Consider the following 16,904-nt stretch of genomic DNA (forward strand, 5'->3'; position numbering starts at 1 on the left):
CAGTTACTTTGTTACAAATACTTACCCTAAAGCCAAGTGTTCGACGGCATCTATATGTAGTTTTTCCAGTGGAGAAACGTCGCTAGTTTCTGCCATTTGAACCATTCTTTCGATATCGTTGTTCAATTCGGGGTTACTCCATGCACTGGTACCAGTGCCAATTAATGCAATACAATTCTTTACAGAAAGACCTAGGACTTGTGAAGAAGATGTGATTGAACAATTAAAACAATGAAGTTGGGTGCCATGTTATATCATTTTCTCACACAAAATTTTCGTACCCGCAATTCCTCTTGTGAATTACTGTGCAATAAGTTACACATTAGTTAATATAGTCTCTATCTATAGATTGGAGAATTGAGATTAAGGAATGTATCTAGTGACATCGGTACATGAATACAAAACTTTTACTAAAAAAAGACATAAAAATTAACAACAAATCCACTATAGTACAGAGTATTAACATTAGTGACAATATAATTGTGGTTTTTTTATTGTGAAAAACAACGCCTAACTTTAAATAGCCATAAAATCACATAATGTTATATAATGTATCATTGTTAATCTTTGCATTTGCTTTCAAGTCAAACCATTAATAAATACATACAAATGTACAAAGTCTTTATAACCAGAATTTATCCCTAATATACACTCATCTCTGATATCTGTTTGATGCGGTATTTCTATTTTCCGAATTGAAAGCCACAGATTTACTTTATTTTTCTTACCAATTTACAAATATTTAATTCAACATTTCAAACTAAGGCCTAACAGAAAAAATTGTGTGGTTCCGATTACGCTCAATTTTAGAATCGATTTTTATGTTATTTTTTTATATCTTTTTTTTCAGATGTGAGTGTCTAGTTCAGGAAGTTATGTTTTCTGTTGTTTCATACATGGCCTCTATACTTGCTATTGGTTTCTTCTCATCAGATGTACAGCCATTAAAGATTGGAAGAACCGTTTTAATACTGTCTTTTTAAGTTGATGTCAGTTTCCGCACCCAATATTTCTCGCGAGACTTCACAATTTTCGCGATTTTATTTTTTTTCTACAAATACGTAAAAGAAAGTTCAGGTTTGCATGAAAAGCTAGGTGGGGTCGGGTAACCGGTACCAAACAATTTTTTTATTAGGCCTAACATACCGAAATTTGGATCTGCCGAAATCATCTTGTTAATGCACGTAGGAATACCACCAATACTTTCATCACTATATCCACTCACATACTGGATGTATATTTAAAAAGAAGCAAAGATTGGAAGTTTTAATATATATATATACCAGGAAATACCGATTCAAAAATAGCACAATCTCGAGATGCAATGTACCCTATCCATTACCCAAAAAATATGTGTGAAATAATCCTAATTCAACAGTACATGTTTGTAGTCCGTGTTGTCTTTTCAACTTGTAGTTTCTTGTGTACAAATAACTACCCTCTGGTAGAAAGAGGATTATTGCTATCGAAAAACATCGTGCAAAAATTATGGACGATGAATTTCCATAGAATGATGTCAAAGGACCACAGCTATGCGTTGCTATAGATACATAGATACTTATTTACCTGTGTTACCACAGCATCATACATCTTGGCAGCCTCATTACTGGTAGTTGATAATGGAAAACCAATGGTTTGCCACTCCTTAGTTCGCAGGAAGGAAAATATCAAAGTTACATATATATTGTGACAGTGTTATTTACTAGAATTTTCATACATAAGTTTGGCGTGGTATTGTAATGTTATTAACGTCGAGATCATTATGATGATAAATTGCAAGCCCGCCATGTGAGGAATAACTTTGTCTTTTGATGAAGTTAAATCCATCGATCGACATATAAATTTAGAACCAGGGTGTGTCACAAGTCCAGGTCTCGGTTACATGCCTACCTCTATCAACAAAAGTGTTTTCCAATTGGGCCTAACAAAAAAAATTGTGTGGTTCCGATTACGCTCAATTTTAGAATAGGTGTGGTAGAGTTAGGTTTTTATTTTATTTTTTATATAGGTATTTTTTCATATGTGAGTGTCTACTTCACGTAGTTATGTTTTCCGTTGTTTTCCATGTGATCTCTGTGTTATTGGTTTTTTCTCATCAGACGTACAGCCATATCAGATTGGAAGACCAGTTTTATATTTTCTTTTTAAGTTGATGTCAGTTTCCACATCTACTGTTTCTTGCGAGAATTCACAATTTTCGAGATTTTATTTTTTTTTCTCGAATACATAAAAAAAAAGTTTAGGGCCAGCGTGAAAAAATAGGTGGGGTTGGGTAACCGGAAACAAATATTTTTTTTATTAGGCCTTGTGTTATTAAAGGTAAATTATATATGTATTGTTGTATATCGTTACGATATAATAATAAATATTCAAGTTTATTGTTTATCACTTCAATGCATGGTGATAACTTGATTTGATTTGATTTGATTCAATCTATACCAGAGATGTCATACCAGAGATGTTAGAGCACACAATTTTAAATTTCGATCACGTCCAATAATAGGTAGCGTATTGTGTTTATAGATGAACTACTAGTATAGTCTAGCTGCAAGACCTTCGCGCTTTCTTCCGATACGATTGGTCGATTTGCACCTGTGCATTCAGGGCGGACCGTAAAAATAACTTTAGCTAGACCTCGGGCATCGAAGGCGGGCGATTGGAAGAAAGCCCGAATGTCTATCAGCAAGACTAGATGAAACATCCATATTTACTTTTGGTTTGTAAATCAATGTTAATCCCTAGACGAGTCTAGTCGAAAACAAAGCGAGTCGTGAACAAATCTATTTATTTATTTATTCATGCAAATAAATCACACGTCGGTCGTGTACTAGTCCTGCTTACAGACGATGCACGAGTCTATATTACTGACTTGACTAACAATTGTCAGAATCGAGTCCCGGATTACTCCGTATGCAAGCAGGACTAGTCGTGTATGTAGTGTACGTGTACATGGAGTACTGCTGTGATGAAGAGAGTGGTGAATTTTGAGGAAAGTATACAGATTCAGTGCATAAATGTTGGGCCATCACACTCACCTGACAGTCTTTGAAATTCGTCATGTCGAGCTGTCACACAGGGCGTAGACTGCAGGTCGATCCTCGTCTGGTACATGGTTTCAACTCCCACCATGTCCTTTCACTCATTATGCGTGTGTATTGTTATATGACCTGACCTGACCTGACCTTTACGTTTCACTAGAATAAACCATTCAGTCCAAGGGACGGGAGGCGTCTTTCAATGTATTAACGACCTTTGACCATATATTTTGAAATTTTGGCCCGATTTTCGGAATTTTACTTTTCAGGTTGCGGATATTTTCACATTTTTTGCCAAGACTTCTGGCAGAATGTAGACATTTGACCCTTAGTTTCTGGCTGAAATGTAGCGCTGAAAATGATATGCGGGGGGGGGGGGGGGGGGGGGGGGACTAGCGCCAACACATAAGGGGTAAACCATTTGATTTCGTGGTGGGAGGGGTAGTAGATTTTCGAGAGAAAAAATTGTAGCCGGCCAAAGGTGAAAAAAGATTTGCTGACCAACTCAAGACAGAAAAAAAATATTTCCTGGGGGTATGAGCTTGAAGAAAAATTGTTCTGCAAGTGCAGAACCTAGCTACACTTGTTTCAAGTGATCTGGAAATTCCTTTGTTTAATAATGAATTGAATGTTTAAACCATGAACTATTGGAGTCACGGAGTGGCCAAAGTTTGTGTTGTAACTTAATACAGAGTAAAAAGCTAAAAAATATGTAAAAAGTTTGTTACAAACACATTACATATTTGCAATTTATTGAGTTACAAACAAGGACTTGCTACATGTTGTTTCACATTGATTTTTCATGTAGATACAACTGTATTATAAATTTAAAAAATCCAAAATAAATACCTCAATCGTCATCCATATGGCCACTTTAACCATTCTACTAATGTATATGGTCACATATTAAACAGATCACAACTTCAATTAATAAATCATGAATAAAGAATAAATCAATACAATAGGGAACCGCCATGTTGAATGTTGCATCATGGGAAATGTCATAATAAATGCTAATCAATTAGTATTATGAACAATATTGTTATATTGTTTGTAACCATACATGATCAATTCATAGTCGCCCTGATCATTGTGGGAGGTTTATTTTATCGGTAGCTCCAGATTAGGTAATACGATAACCTCAGATAATCCCATAGTCCTTTGCGTCTGAGCTTGCTCAGTCTGGATTGCAAGTTCCCAATTGACTATTCATGTTACTTATTAATACTTATGGAAAGAGATTGTTTTATAAAAGGACAGAATTCACAAACATAAAATTTACAAGGTAATAATTCTCTTTATTTTTATCTTTTATATTTCCTTTGAAGAAACTAACATTGATTATATAGAGATATATAAATTTGATTAAAATAATTGATTGAATTCATAAGCACAATTGTATATTCGTATATTAATGTAAACAGCCATTATATTAGTCTTATTAGACATAATAAAGTTCTTCAATGTATTGCAGTCCCCAAGTTAAAATGAACTTAATCATAGAGAAATATTGAAATAAATTGGTCTAATGTAATAATCTTGCCATCATTTGACTAAAGTGCAGGGGTCATGTGGTGCACATCTTCTGTTGCACGCATGTTTTGGGGTGTCAAACTTGTTTGTAAGTGCCCCAAAACACTATGCATATGAGAAGGTGACACTGTACTTAAATGTCAATTTATTTTCCATGAATATTTCATTGATAACTACCGTCTATATGTGCAATCTGATTAAAATCCGATGTAGATGTCAGTTAATTGTTCATTGCTAGTTTACCTCTATTTTACCTCCTCTAGACGAGGCGATCAGGATAAAAACGTAAACATGTACCACGAAGGTCAATTCAGGCAAAATAACGAAGGTAAAAAATAGCAATAAACAATTAGCCGACATCTACATCGGATTTTAATCAGATTGCTATATGTGTTACTTTGCCAAATTAAGTTCTAAATTGTAAGAAAAAAATTGCACAGCTTTATAGAAATCTAATATGCATAACTATAAACACATCTGAAATGTATAACTTCTTGGTACTGGTTGTCTTAATTTTTAATAAAATTGACAAAAATATGTTGTTTTGGTGTTATGAAGACAGTCCTGTAATACAGAGTATGGATCTCTGTTTAAGATGAAATATTGTTCAACTTACTAATTAATATTTGAAGTTGCAGTGTTTAGCTGTTTTTTATATAAATAAAGGGGAACTCCAGTTGACAAAAGTTAAAGGCATCTTCTTAGTTCATTTTCATGGTTCTAAAGGCAATTCATGATTTCACATCACAGAAATTGTGTGTAATTATTAAGAAACATCAAACTGAATTTTGTTTTATTAATTGTTCTGTGACTGTCCAAGTAGTGGCCCTGCATTGCCTCGTGCAAGTCAGCTGATGTGCACAGTATTAAAATGAACAATATATATTCATAACTTATAAATGAAAAAAAACATGAATATTTATTGCTCACCTCGTGTATACACAAGTCTGCTAACTCCCATGGGGCAATAATGGACCAATGATAAGACAATGGATGTGAAATAAGTCCAATTTGGTATTTCTTGTTAATGGCGTGAAATAAATGATGTTTCATCATTAAAATTATTCTACTGAACACAAATTTCTGAAAATGCCTTTATTTGCTGGTGTGGTACTCCCCTTTAAAACCACCCAAACAATGCAGATCTACATTATGATATCTCCCACTACCCTGATTACTACACTTTAATAGTACAAGCATTGATATTATGCCCTTCTTTTTGCTTAGTATTTGTCATTTTGCAAATGAGAATTAATATCTGACATTGATGTTTTAGTAAATTTACATTGCATATTCCTTTCATACAGAAGATCCCATTCAAAAGAATGAATGGAAACAACTGACTGCTAGGTTATCATATGAGAATTAATATCTGACATTGATGTTTTAGTAGATTTATGTTGCATATTCCTTTCATACAGAAGATCCCATTCAAAAGAATAAATGGAAAAACAATTGACTGCTTGGTTATCATCTGACTATAATGTCGCAACGATTGTTCCAAGGAGTCTGTCTGTCATTGGAGTGCATTCACGTTGTGCTTTCCTCTCACGCAAAAGACTCCTGTAGAAACAAAGAATAAAATAGCTGAAAACATTGTGATCAATTGGATAATTCAAGGCAAAGGGTAATAACATAAAGTCAAAGAATATGTTTGCAAAATGTGTGGTCATGTAATTAATACAAGGTATAAAGTATGTTGCATTGTTCACATCAAGTGACTTATGCAGTGCAATGCTTAATGTTTTATTCAAGTATATCATTATACCATTTCCCTATGAACAGCACGTCTTAACTTTCAGAAAATAAAGTCAAATATACAAAAATACTTGGTTTATTTTTTAAAACTGGATATGTTATCACTCACCTTGCAAGCAGCTGATGTCGTTTTTCAGACGATTTCAAAGCAGAGTGTATGAGGAAAAGGTTGAATACATCTGCCTGTATGACAAGACAAATCAATACCAATTAACTTAAATGGAATGGAATATAATAATGGAATATACATTCTGACTTGATAGTATACACAGAGAAAAAGAAAAAAGAGATGACACAGTGATTAAATTCAATGATTGCAGTTTCTTAATATAACACTGCATCTGACAACCAACCAACTTGATCTAGATTGAGTGTGAATGCCAGACTGAGTTTAAATGTGAAAAAATAAGCGATGAGGATGGAGTGGTATAATTAATATCATGAAATCATTACCACAAAGGGAGATATGGTAAGATATACAACTCAGCGCTAATGCCTTTACTTGTATCCCAAGTGTAATTCAGTATCCTTGATGATATGAAAGTGAGATTAACCATGTCAATTTGACCATAATCTTTTGAATTTGCTTAAATGATATTAGATGTTTTGTGATTTTTTTGCTTTCTTCGAATCCTTTACAAAGGAAGTATATTGTCTTTTTAATAGTACGTTGACAAATAAGTTTGTATAACAGTAAAATTGTTACAATGATAGAATTGGACCATTTAGGATAATTTCACGCTAAATTTTGTTAGAAATGTCACAAATCCGACCATGTTGTAATGAAAACACATTGTCCAAATTATATATCTAAACAAACATGATTTTATTCTTTTTTTCAGGGTTTCTGAAGAAGGCTTGCTGTGACTCGTGTGAGGAGCTGAAATGTTTCGATTTTTTAAAAACATTTTTACTGAATAACTGGAGTACAAAATCTTGATCATCCCCTCAACTCAAAAACATACCCAAACATGGTACCTTTTGAGATTAGATCTTCACAATTTAGACCCCATCTGCACACTGAGATCATTTGGTGCAAGCATTCTTGTTGTAGAGAAATGCTTGTCAAGTTCCTACAAATTATTGCACCAGTGTGACCAGGCATTTAACTTTCTACTGCACCAAAATGTTTGAATTAATCCTACCTTTCAACCTTGGGTCTACTTTGTGGATGTAAAGTCATGATATTTATACATGTGTACCTTCAAAATATTGTTCCAGACAGATGACACAGTGTAACAGCCCCCATCTTTAATCATGATAACATGTGTATAACTTTGATTCCTGGATAAACCAGTCTGATTCCTTAACTTGATATTTGGTTTTAAAGTTGTCAGTAAATCAACAGTTTCACCTTGTATAAATATAAAGTTTGTGATTACAATACTCACTTGTGCACGACTGCTGCCAAGATGATAAATCTGATACCGTATTGGAATCATCAAGTCTACAGCCGAGCCATAATCTCCATCATTGTAGGCTTGGAAGGCTTGGCACATTGGTAATGCAACATCTTTATATATCTTAACAATTCCATTATTTTCATCCTTCACATCACTGTCATGGATAAAAAGAAAGTTTAATGGAAAATACTAAAAATGTTATGCTTTACACTATAATATGTATTGCAATGAATCTCAATCAGTTATTTCCATGATGTGATGTAAAATATCTCCACACATGACTGAGTGGCTGTTTCATATGTAATATTAAATTTCCTATCATTTGCAACTGTAAACCAAATATTTTGTGTTGGATGTGTTTCTGATAGCCTGGCCAACCAGAACTGTTACCGTTATCCTCTTCCAAATACATTACATTCTCGCAAACCAGAGCTGTTATTTCCACCACACGACATAAAAGTAGGGACTGGCTCATTAAGAATGGTACCATAAAACGGTCGTGGTTTGTGATGATGAAAACATTTTGTTTATCATCTTGAGGGAAATATAATGGTATTACCTTACAAAAGTCCTGATTGAGTCCATCAATCTATCAGCTACATCCTTATGTTTAGCTCCTTGTGCAGCCATTAAATAGTGCAGATCATTGAAGGGCATAGCTTGGTCTTCAATATGAGGCAAAACTGATTCATGAACTTTCTGCCATCTATCACCAACGTTCACACCTGGGGTTATAAGTAAATGTGAAACTAAGATTTCAGTGAAACTCAAATATACATGATTGTGTCTTGTCTGTTTCCATGCCCATATGCATGTATGTGTATTGGTATTATATATATGTGTGTGTGTGTGTGTGTGTGTGTGTGTGTGGCGTGCATGTACATATATATGTGTGTGTGTGTGTGTGTGTGTGTGTGTGTGTGCGAATAATGTGATGTGTATGTGCTTAAGAAATCAGCGATATTTATACGACATTTCATGAATCTGAGGTATTTAGATAACACTTTATGAAGAAATGGAATGATTTAATTTAAAGGGAACACCACTCCATGAAATAAAGATATTTTCGTAAACTTTGGATTCTGGAGAGTCATTTCATAATTTCACATATTTTAAATTTTGCTTGGTTGCCAAAAATACCAAATTGAAATTGTTTTTTTGAATTTTTTTTTTTTGAAATTTTTTTTCACCTCAGCAGGCATGAATATATATTAGATGAATATTTAATATTCATGACTCCTTAATGCTAAATTCCTTCAGATAAATAGTTATAAATATACATTGTTCATGTATGTAATAAATATTCATGTCTGCTAAGACCCATGATGCAACAGTTTATCACTGAAAGAACAAGATAGAGCTTCACTTTTGAGTTCCCTGGCAACCGAGAGGCATTCCCCTTTAAAAGTAACTTAGGAGAGAGATCCTCAAATTAATTAACAGAACGTTGCACTGCTTACACATTCATTATGCATAACTGAGTGACAAAACTTTCATTACTGTCTAATATATAGTTCATTTGATCACCTCGGCACATCATGAAAGTCACAATCATCTATTTCCTGGTTGATGTCATGTTGTCCAAGCCATGCACTACACATACATTCAAACATACTATAGGCACTCATGAAAATAAGTCAACCTTTTTGTTCTTTTTTGACCCTCTAGCATGAGCAATCAAGGTAGAGGTAGTAAGAAGCAGCTTCAAAACAAAGTTCCAGTATGAGGATATTGGCAAAAGAAAAAACACCATATTACCTTCTAATTCCAGGCGATAGAGAAGTGATGTAGCATCAGTGATGTCCAACACATCAATATGATCTCCATATAATAGTTTGCTTAACTATAGATGACAAAATACAAATTCAGAATAATTATTCTACATTTTCTGAAGAAACATAATTTTGACTATGATTTTGACAAATTGTTTCCCAGAAAAAGATTACTGGTGATATTCAGTTTCCAACCCTTTCCCCAGACGTGCTCAAGTTTCTAAGGTTTTTTTAAAACTCTTTATTCATTTGAATAAAAGATTGTTTAACATAAGTGTGTGTTTTTGAGTTAAATGATGATGGGGCGCCCTCACACATTGGTCAACCCTTCCAACATCTGTATGGTGAGAGGAGGCCAGTGAGGGCCGAAAGACATGACATATCTTACAGTCTATCTTACAATCTGAGGCTGGATAAAGAGCTAATAATGAAATAAAAAGCTTGTCTAAGTACCTGATAAAAAATGTGATTTAGGAAAAAATAACTGCAGTATTACCATGCAAATTACAAATTTCAGTTGTCACTTCTTATCATACAATATGCAAATGAATTGCTCTTACTTATTAACCAAAGGTAGCTGGTAATCTAACAATATAGTAAATGTGATATTGAGGGAAAGAAAAAAACATCTGTACACAAGAAACATGCTACAAGTTAGCAATATTCTCTAAAGTGACCCTCAGTAATTAGCCTTCCAACACCTACAAGGATTTTTTTTAATGCAAAGTTGAAAATATGACAAATTACCTGATCATCATACATAGTCAAGGCCGTCTCATAGTCCCCCTAAAATACAATGCAAGATTACAGAGAAATAAACATAAAACATTTGTTTTGGTATATACAATGCAAATGTGAATAATAGCAGCCATGCCAGGCAGACTAACAAGAAAGCCCACCTGGCTAATCAAATAGTTCACTGCAGCTAAATAAACAAAGGATATACACCTGAAAAATATAAAATTGAATGATGGAGGACTAAAAGGTTTAAAATACAAGTTAAATATATGGTAGTAGAGACCCTATCAGCTACATCCTACCAAGAGAAACTAAACTTGTTGGGTGTGCCATTCACCTTCACTTTGGAGCTGATCCACACAAAACCGTTATATAAGTTCACTATAATAATCTGTTGTTTTCCATGAATATAGAAGAAGACTATATGTACCAATCTGCAATGCATATTGTTAATTAAAAGCATTCATTACGAAGTTATTTGTATATTTGAAAACATGATTATGTTTGAAATGTAATCACGGAGGATTTGTAGAAATGTGGTCCAATTTATTGAGTATATTAAGAGATGCATACCTTTTCTATGTAGTAAAGTGCTAAATGCCACAATAGATGTCCATGTAACCAATTTCCCTACACATCAAAGAGAAAAAGAAAATTTTTATCTTGTTACAATGAAAACTTTGCTGTAAAACTATATAACTCTAGAATACTCCATAAGTACAACTATCTATGAAAAAATGTCGCTAGTTTAAAACTATAAGATCGTGTATCAAGTACCTCACAGTCTTTTTCTCTCTTTCCAACAACCTCTATGCCTTCATCAGGACATCCTTGCATCTCCTTTATGTGGGATATTGTATGCAAAGACCATGCGTCTTTTGGGTTTAATTCAAGGCCCTAAAAATGAAAATAATTTTTATTCAGTGCATTTATCAATTAAAAGTGTCAAAGTTCTAAATGATGCATTATTATATATAATTTGATGTCCATATCATGCTTTGAATCACCAGATTGATTTTAAACATAATCCATAAACTAATTGTATATTCATAGAAGTAATTGATCAGAATTTCTATCATACAAGATGTGGAAATGGTCATTCCAACACTGATAATCCAGTCTTCGGCTTACTAGGATAGACGCAAACTAAATCTATTGTTCTTCAATGTGGTAGAGTACACAAGTGGGTGATAGTGGTTCCTCTGTTGTGCGATTCTAATCACCCTGTGATCAACATAGTGTAAACATTGGAAGTCCCAAAACAGTACACTGCAAGTTCAAGGAACTCGGGCAAATAAACTAGTTTTCACAGATACCTCCTGACTGAGACTATAATTAAACCAATGCCCATTCAATAGCTTATCACTGTTGTATCAACATGTTAGGACAATAGTTTCAGTTTGTGTCTAGCTCTCTAGGCTCAACTACCAGAGTAATATTTCTCAACAGAAATTGATACTGTAGTCATTTCCTCCATAATATGTAAATTGAACCTCAATATCTATATATATATAAATGCAACAAGAGGAATATAATAAAGTCATTGTGTTTAATCCATAATATACACATATCTCATACTGATAACCTGAACTGAATAATCCCTCCCCACACCCTACCAACCACCCTCTTCCTCCTCTCCCTCCAAGTATTAAATGCTATGCTATTCATCAAATTGACATGACTATAGAATTTTTAAGTAAAGTTTATATACCTCTCTGGCTTCCTTTTCTGCTGCAGGAAACATGCAAACTTCTTCAAGTCCAAAAGCATACATACCCTTGACATTGCTATATAATAAAAAATAAGCACTATATTCATATTTTGTCATATTTTTCATGTTTAGCATTGTTAGTCCCTATCAACACTGATATGAACCATCCATCCACCCATCAAATCTATTATGGGGCATGAACATGCAAGCAATCCAAAGTGTGCATACAAATATCCCATATTCCGAATACCAAAGTTCTCATAAATTCGAAGAGGATGCCCCAGATTTGGCGAAGTGAGAGCTATAATTTTCATCATGGCCACTGATGTATGGCAATACATAGAGCAGTGAATGAAATGTGTGTGAAAGATTCTACTCTGTGTTTTTAAAAAATCATTGGAGAGTAATGGCAGCTATGTTTTGATTGCTGGTAGTAGTAAAACAAAATATACAGTGGGAACAGCATAGAAAATGAGTTGTATCTTCATGTCTGCTATACTGTCTTTAAAGCTACAATACTCTACTATTCTGGCCCTCACTTCTTGATTGCAAACAACACTCCTAGTGGGCAAAGCAAGATATCTTTTATCTTTCTGGTATACAAAATATAGGGTGTATTGATGTATGCATGCAGGGCATGGTCACACATACTGGTATATGTACAGCACACACACACGCATGCACATGTACACACACATGCACACACACACACACATCATTTATTTGTTTTGTTTGTTCTGTGTTTTCATTCATTTATTTATATATTTACTGAAGGTGATAATCACTGAAATACACACCCGTACAAATCTGAAGTCTTCCAGTCTTGTATAACACCAGCGAATGTATCTCTGATTTTGTGTGGTTCACCTGTATAAAAGCATGTCACAAAATGGCTTCTCAATGCCATTGCATCAGTTGGATGATAAAGCAGAACTTCTTCCCACTTGTCACATGCACTTTTAAAGTTCCTGAAATTAACATTTGTATATGTTTAAGCAACAAATCACCCCCTGGGAATGGTATACCAAGAGGTTTTGACCAGCTATAACGAGTGCATACATTGAGTTCACTGGTCAAAACCGAGTGGTATACCATTCCCAGGGGTGGTTTATCGCTATTATATTATACCAGTATATTGAAAATATCGGAAACAAGATGGTTTCATTTCTGGTTTCATTTGTGCCCCCCATCCCTGCACGGACTACAACGTTCATAGACAAACAGTTAACATCAAAATTTGGATGCGTGCCAACTGTGCATTATCGCTCATTTTAGATGCACTAGTTCGATGTCTAGACCAATCAGATCTCTCGATTTGCGCCATCAATATACTGGTATAATATAATACACTATATCAGTATATGTTACACCAATATACGACATGTGAGTGTATGTGTACCATACTCGGGGTATTTACGTGAGTGCTTGCAGATCAAGTTCTCTGTGACTGTACATTCACGAGTGTATAGCTCTTGAAAGTGCAGCAGAAAACACTGCAAGCACAAGTTTGTGTTTATGCAAAATAGCAAATTTCCATAAATATAAAACTGAGCAATCACACACTTTTGTGTGCAATGAACAATTGTGCCTTCATATTCATATCATTGAATGCAGGTACACAATGTTTTCAGTATTGCTCTGCAGTGCAAATACCACTAGTAATAGTATGCACATGCACTAGTGGAAGTAATTGCTGGAAAATATGTAATATTGTGTATATGGATATTTACATGTGTATGGTCCAAAATAATCTTCACAATGTTCTAAAAGGACTGACAATCAATCAATCTTTATTACATAACAACATGCCTGAGCAAGCATTATGTAAAGCATACAAAAATAACATACAGAAATAAAGTGAATATAATAAAGTCATTTAGCCAACTGTTGGAGGACTGGTATCAACTAGAAATTTTCCAAGAGGAAGTTTATCATCAGAGGTCAAAATGTGCAAAAATTTACTTTTGTCATTTAAGGTATGAAAATTTGAATTATTTCCTTCACTTGTATAATGAGAATGTCGGGGAGGGGAGGGGGGGAGGAAGTCACACAGACATAGTAGCCTTGAAGCCAAGGTCTATTCATGTGATTTGAAATTTTTACAAAATAGTACTACATTTTCCAGTCTGTCCACCTAAGTCTGTTAAATCCATTAGTTTTACTCACCCCATATATAATGATTTAACAGCATCAACATGTAGTCTTTCCAGGTGAGAGGTGTTACTGCTTTGTGCTAAAGTTACCATCTTGTCAATATCAATCTTCAGTGTAGGATTGTTCCAGCAGTTAGAACTTGCACCTAATATTGTAAGTACATTCTTAACAGCATGACCAAGAGCTGTCCAAATACAAAATAGATGATAAAAATAAGACTGAAAATTAGTGGACATACCCAAATCACTTATAAAAACTAATCAATACATCAGATATTATGCCACTCACAACTAAGTAATTTCAGTTGTACAGTTATATAAAGACATTTACATTGTATAATTAAGCCATTAAATTCTATGCGTTCGACCAGAACAAATAAAATTTACACAATGGTAGATCTATGGACCACACAAAGTGTCTACCTCATTGACTCAGCACTGAGCAGTGCTCAAAATATTAGTCAAAACATTAATCATTATTATTTTCCATAATTTTTCTTACATTTTTCTTAGAAGTTTTGATATTTGTGTTTGACTTGTGTAGTGTTCCCCTGAATCAATCATAGCACAAATAAAGTAAACTGCTACAGTATTGAAATGAAATTTACCAAAATTAGGATCTGCAGTCAGCATCTTCTCCATACATTTTGGAATATGGCCAACGACGTCATCATCATATCCACAGGTGTACTGCCAACAAAATGCATTAACATTTATTTACATCATTAAATAGCAGTGAAATGTTCTGCTATTCCTACAAATCAGTGTGGTCATTAAATTGTAAATTTATATTAAAAGTTAGTATATTGCAAATGTGTCCCTTTCACGTGTGTACACACAAACACATGCACGCATGCACATTCACACACATACACATATGCACACTTGCACACACACTCAAGCATGCATGCATGCGCACACGCACGCACGCACACACACATGCATGCACACACGCACGCACGCACACACGCGCACGCACGCACACACGCGCACGCGCACACACACACACACACACACACACACACACACACACACACACACACACACACACACACATACATCCTATCTTACCTGCGTTATGATAGCATCATACATTTTAGCTGCTTCATTACTGGTGGTTGACAATGGGAAGCCAATGTCTTTCCATGCCTAATTAAGACAGGAGGTAAAATAATATTAATAACAGATTATTAGATGTTATTCCCCAATCTTTGTCTTCGTTCAGGCAATGAAATTACGAGTGACCTAAGGGGTCTTAGTTATTACGAGTCGTTAAACGAGAATGACAACAACTTAGGTGCGTGCACTTACGCGATCCTAGAAACCCGTGTTACTTTACCCCTTTTATTATTTGCCCAGTATCTCAATATTATCGATATCTTATTGTATTCAGGAACCTATCTCGGGAAACAAGTGCCTGTGATTCTGATAGATATGTGTGTGTGTCACAACTTACGCAACCCCGTCACAAACAAAATCTTTTCCTTGTCAGTGTAGTGTAGCTCCGTCTAGTCTTAAAGCAGGACTATGCTATATTATAGTATGTATACCAACCTGACAATCTTTCAAGCTCATTGTGTAGGAAGGTAGATGATATAAATACTGTACACTGGGTCTGCCAGAGGGATTATGTTGTGTCGTACGCGTTCAACGTTGCTGTCTGCAGTGTCGTAAGGCCTGAATGACACCAAATAACCTCTGAGTCTGACGTAACCTCAAACAGCTGACTAGTTTTATTATGACCACAGTCACTTGTGAGTAGCTGTGAATGTAAACGCTACTACCAAGTTCGACACGGAGGGGGAAGACGTGTCGAACCACAGGGGACCCAGGAACCGTGTGACAAACAAAACAAAATAAACTATCAAATAAATGACAAATGAACAAACAAACGAACGACAAGTATAGGGACAAATAAAATAATTAAATGATAAACCAGCAAATAAACAGATACTCATGGGGGTATACTAGATAGTGTTTTTTTTTATAGTGATGGGTATAGAAAAAAAAACATATCTAGTATACCCGTATGAGTATCTGTTTATTTGCTGGTTTATTTAATTACTAGTATTTTATTTGTCCCTATACTTGTCGTTCGTTTGCTTGTTCATTTGTCATTTATTTGATAGTTTATTTATTTATTTATTTATTTATTTATTTATGTATTTATTTATTTATTTGTTTGTTTGTTTGTTTGTTTGTTTTGTTTTGTTTGTCACACGGTTCCTGGGTCCCCTGTGGTCGAACATGGTAGCATATCCAGAGTTAATTTGTGAGGTAATATTCTAATCCAGGATGGTAATATTCTAGTCTATGATGAAATAATGGCGTTATTAGGTATAATACGATATCCAAAAAATACCTTTACCGGTGATTGTTCCGGAATATACTTATTTAACATAGTATATTCCGGAGCAATCACCGGCAATGGTATTTTTTTGAATATCGTATGTACCTAATAACGCCATCATGATTATCCTAGGATAGTAGAATATAACCATCATGGAATAGAATATTAGCTCACAGGTACGTGACTGTGATTATGACCTCGCGCTCGACGGCCATGCTTTGGAATCAACCATTCGAACGTAGGTGACACAAAGTGTACAACGGTGGCAGAATTACCCGCCGTGATATACTTTTACATATTTAGAAACTCTCAAAACTTATGACATTGTTCAACAAGTTTCTTTTCTGCTAATGGAGATTGTAGACAGAAAGATCAGTCGTTGTATTCCGCTTTGTACCATAAAATAGTGATTGACAGGAGATTAACTTTATCAGTAGCCAATACGGAACTG

At 34.6% G+C, this 16,904-nt stretch overlaps 2 protein-coding genes across 3 annotated transcripts in view; both read right to left on the reverse strand.

Annotated features, from left to right (window-relative positions):
* Nucleotides 1-3,139, reverse strand: part of LOC144444836 (tetratricopeptide repeat protein 38-like) — a 9,322-nt gene extending 6,183 nt beyond the window's left edge. The window contains exons 1-4 of one of the 2 annotated variants that reach the window (XM_078134385.1): nt 3,036-3,139; nt 1,567-1,644; nt 1,147-1,228; nt 26-197 (exon numbers count right to left, since the gene is read on the reverse strand). In XM_078134385.1, the coding sequence (XP_077990511.1) occupies nt 26-197; nt 1,147-1,228; nt 1,567-1,644; nt 3,036-3,059 (356 nt within the window). In that variant the 5' untranslated portion in view covers nt 3,060-3,139. The remainder of the gene's footprint in view (nt 1-25; nt 198-1,146; nt 1,229-1,566; nt 1,645-3,035) is intronic. The other variant, XM_078134386.1, reaches the window with a different exon arrangement.
* A 1,292-nt stretch (nt 3,140-4,431) lies between these two features.
* LOC144445029 (tetratricopeptide repeat protein 38-like) lies at nt 4,432-15,781 on the reverse strand. The gene is made up of 14 exons (XM_078134581.1): nt 15,658-15,781; nt 15,175-15,252; nt 14,712-14,793; nt 14,117-14,288; nt 12,748-12,918; nt 11,951-12,026; nt 11,017-11,136; nt 10,813-10,869; nt 10,249-10,287; nt 9,488-9,572; nt 8,289-8,454; nt 7,718-7,883; nt 6,436-6,509; nt 4,432-6,131 (listed from the first exon to the last, which is right to left on the reverse strand). Exons 1-14 carry the CDS (start codon nt 15,676-15,678, stop codon nt 6,047-6,049), a joined length of 1,392 nt encoding a protein of 463 aa, XP_077990707.1. The 5' UTR covers nt 15,679-15,781; the 3' UTR covers nt 4,432-6,046.
* Between the last annotated feature and the right edge of the window lie 1,123 nt (nt 15,782-16,904).

This window comes from Glandiceps talaboti, chromosome 13 (assembly GCF_964340395.1).
Source record: "Glandiceps talaboti chromosome 13, keGlaTala1.1, whole genome shotgun sequence".
NCBI classification, from domain to species: domain Eukaryota; kingdom Metazoa; phylum Hemichordata; class Enteropneusta; family Spengelidae; genus Glandiceps; species Glandiceps talaboti.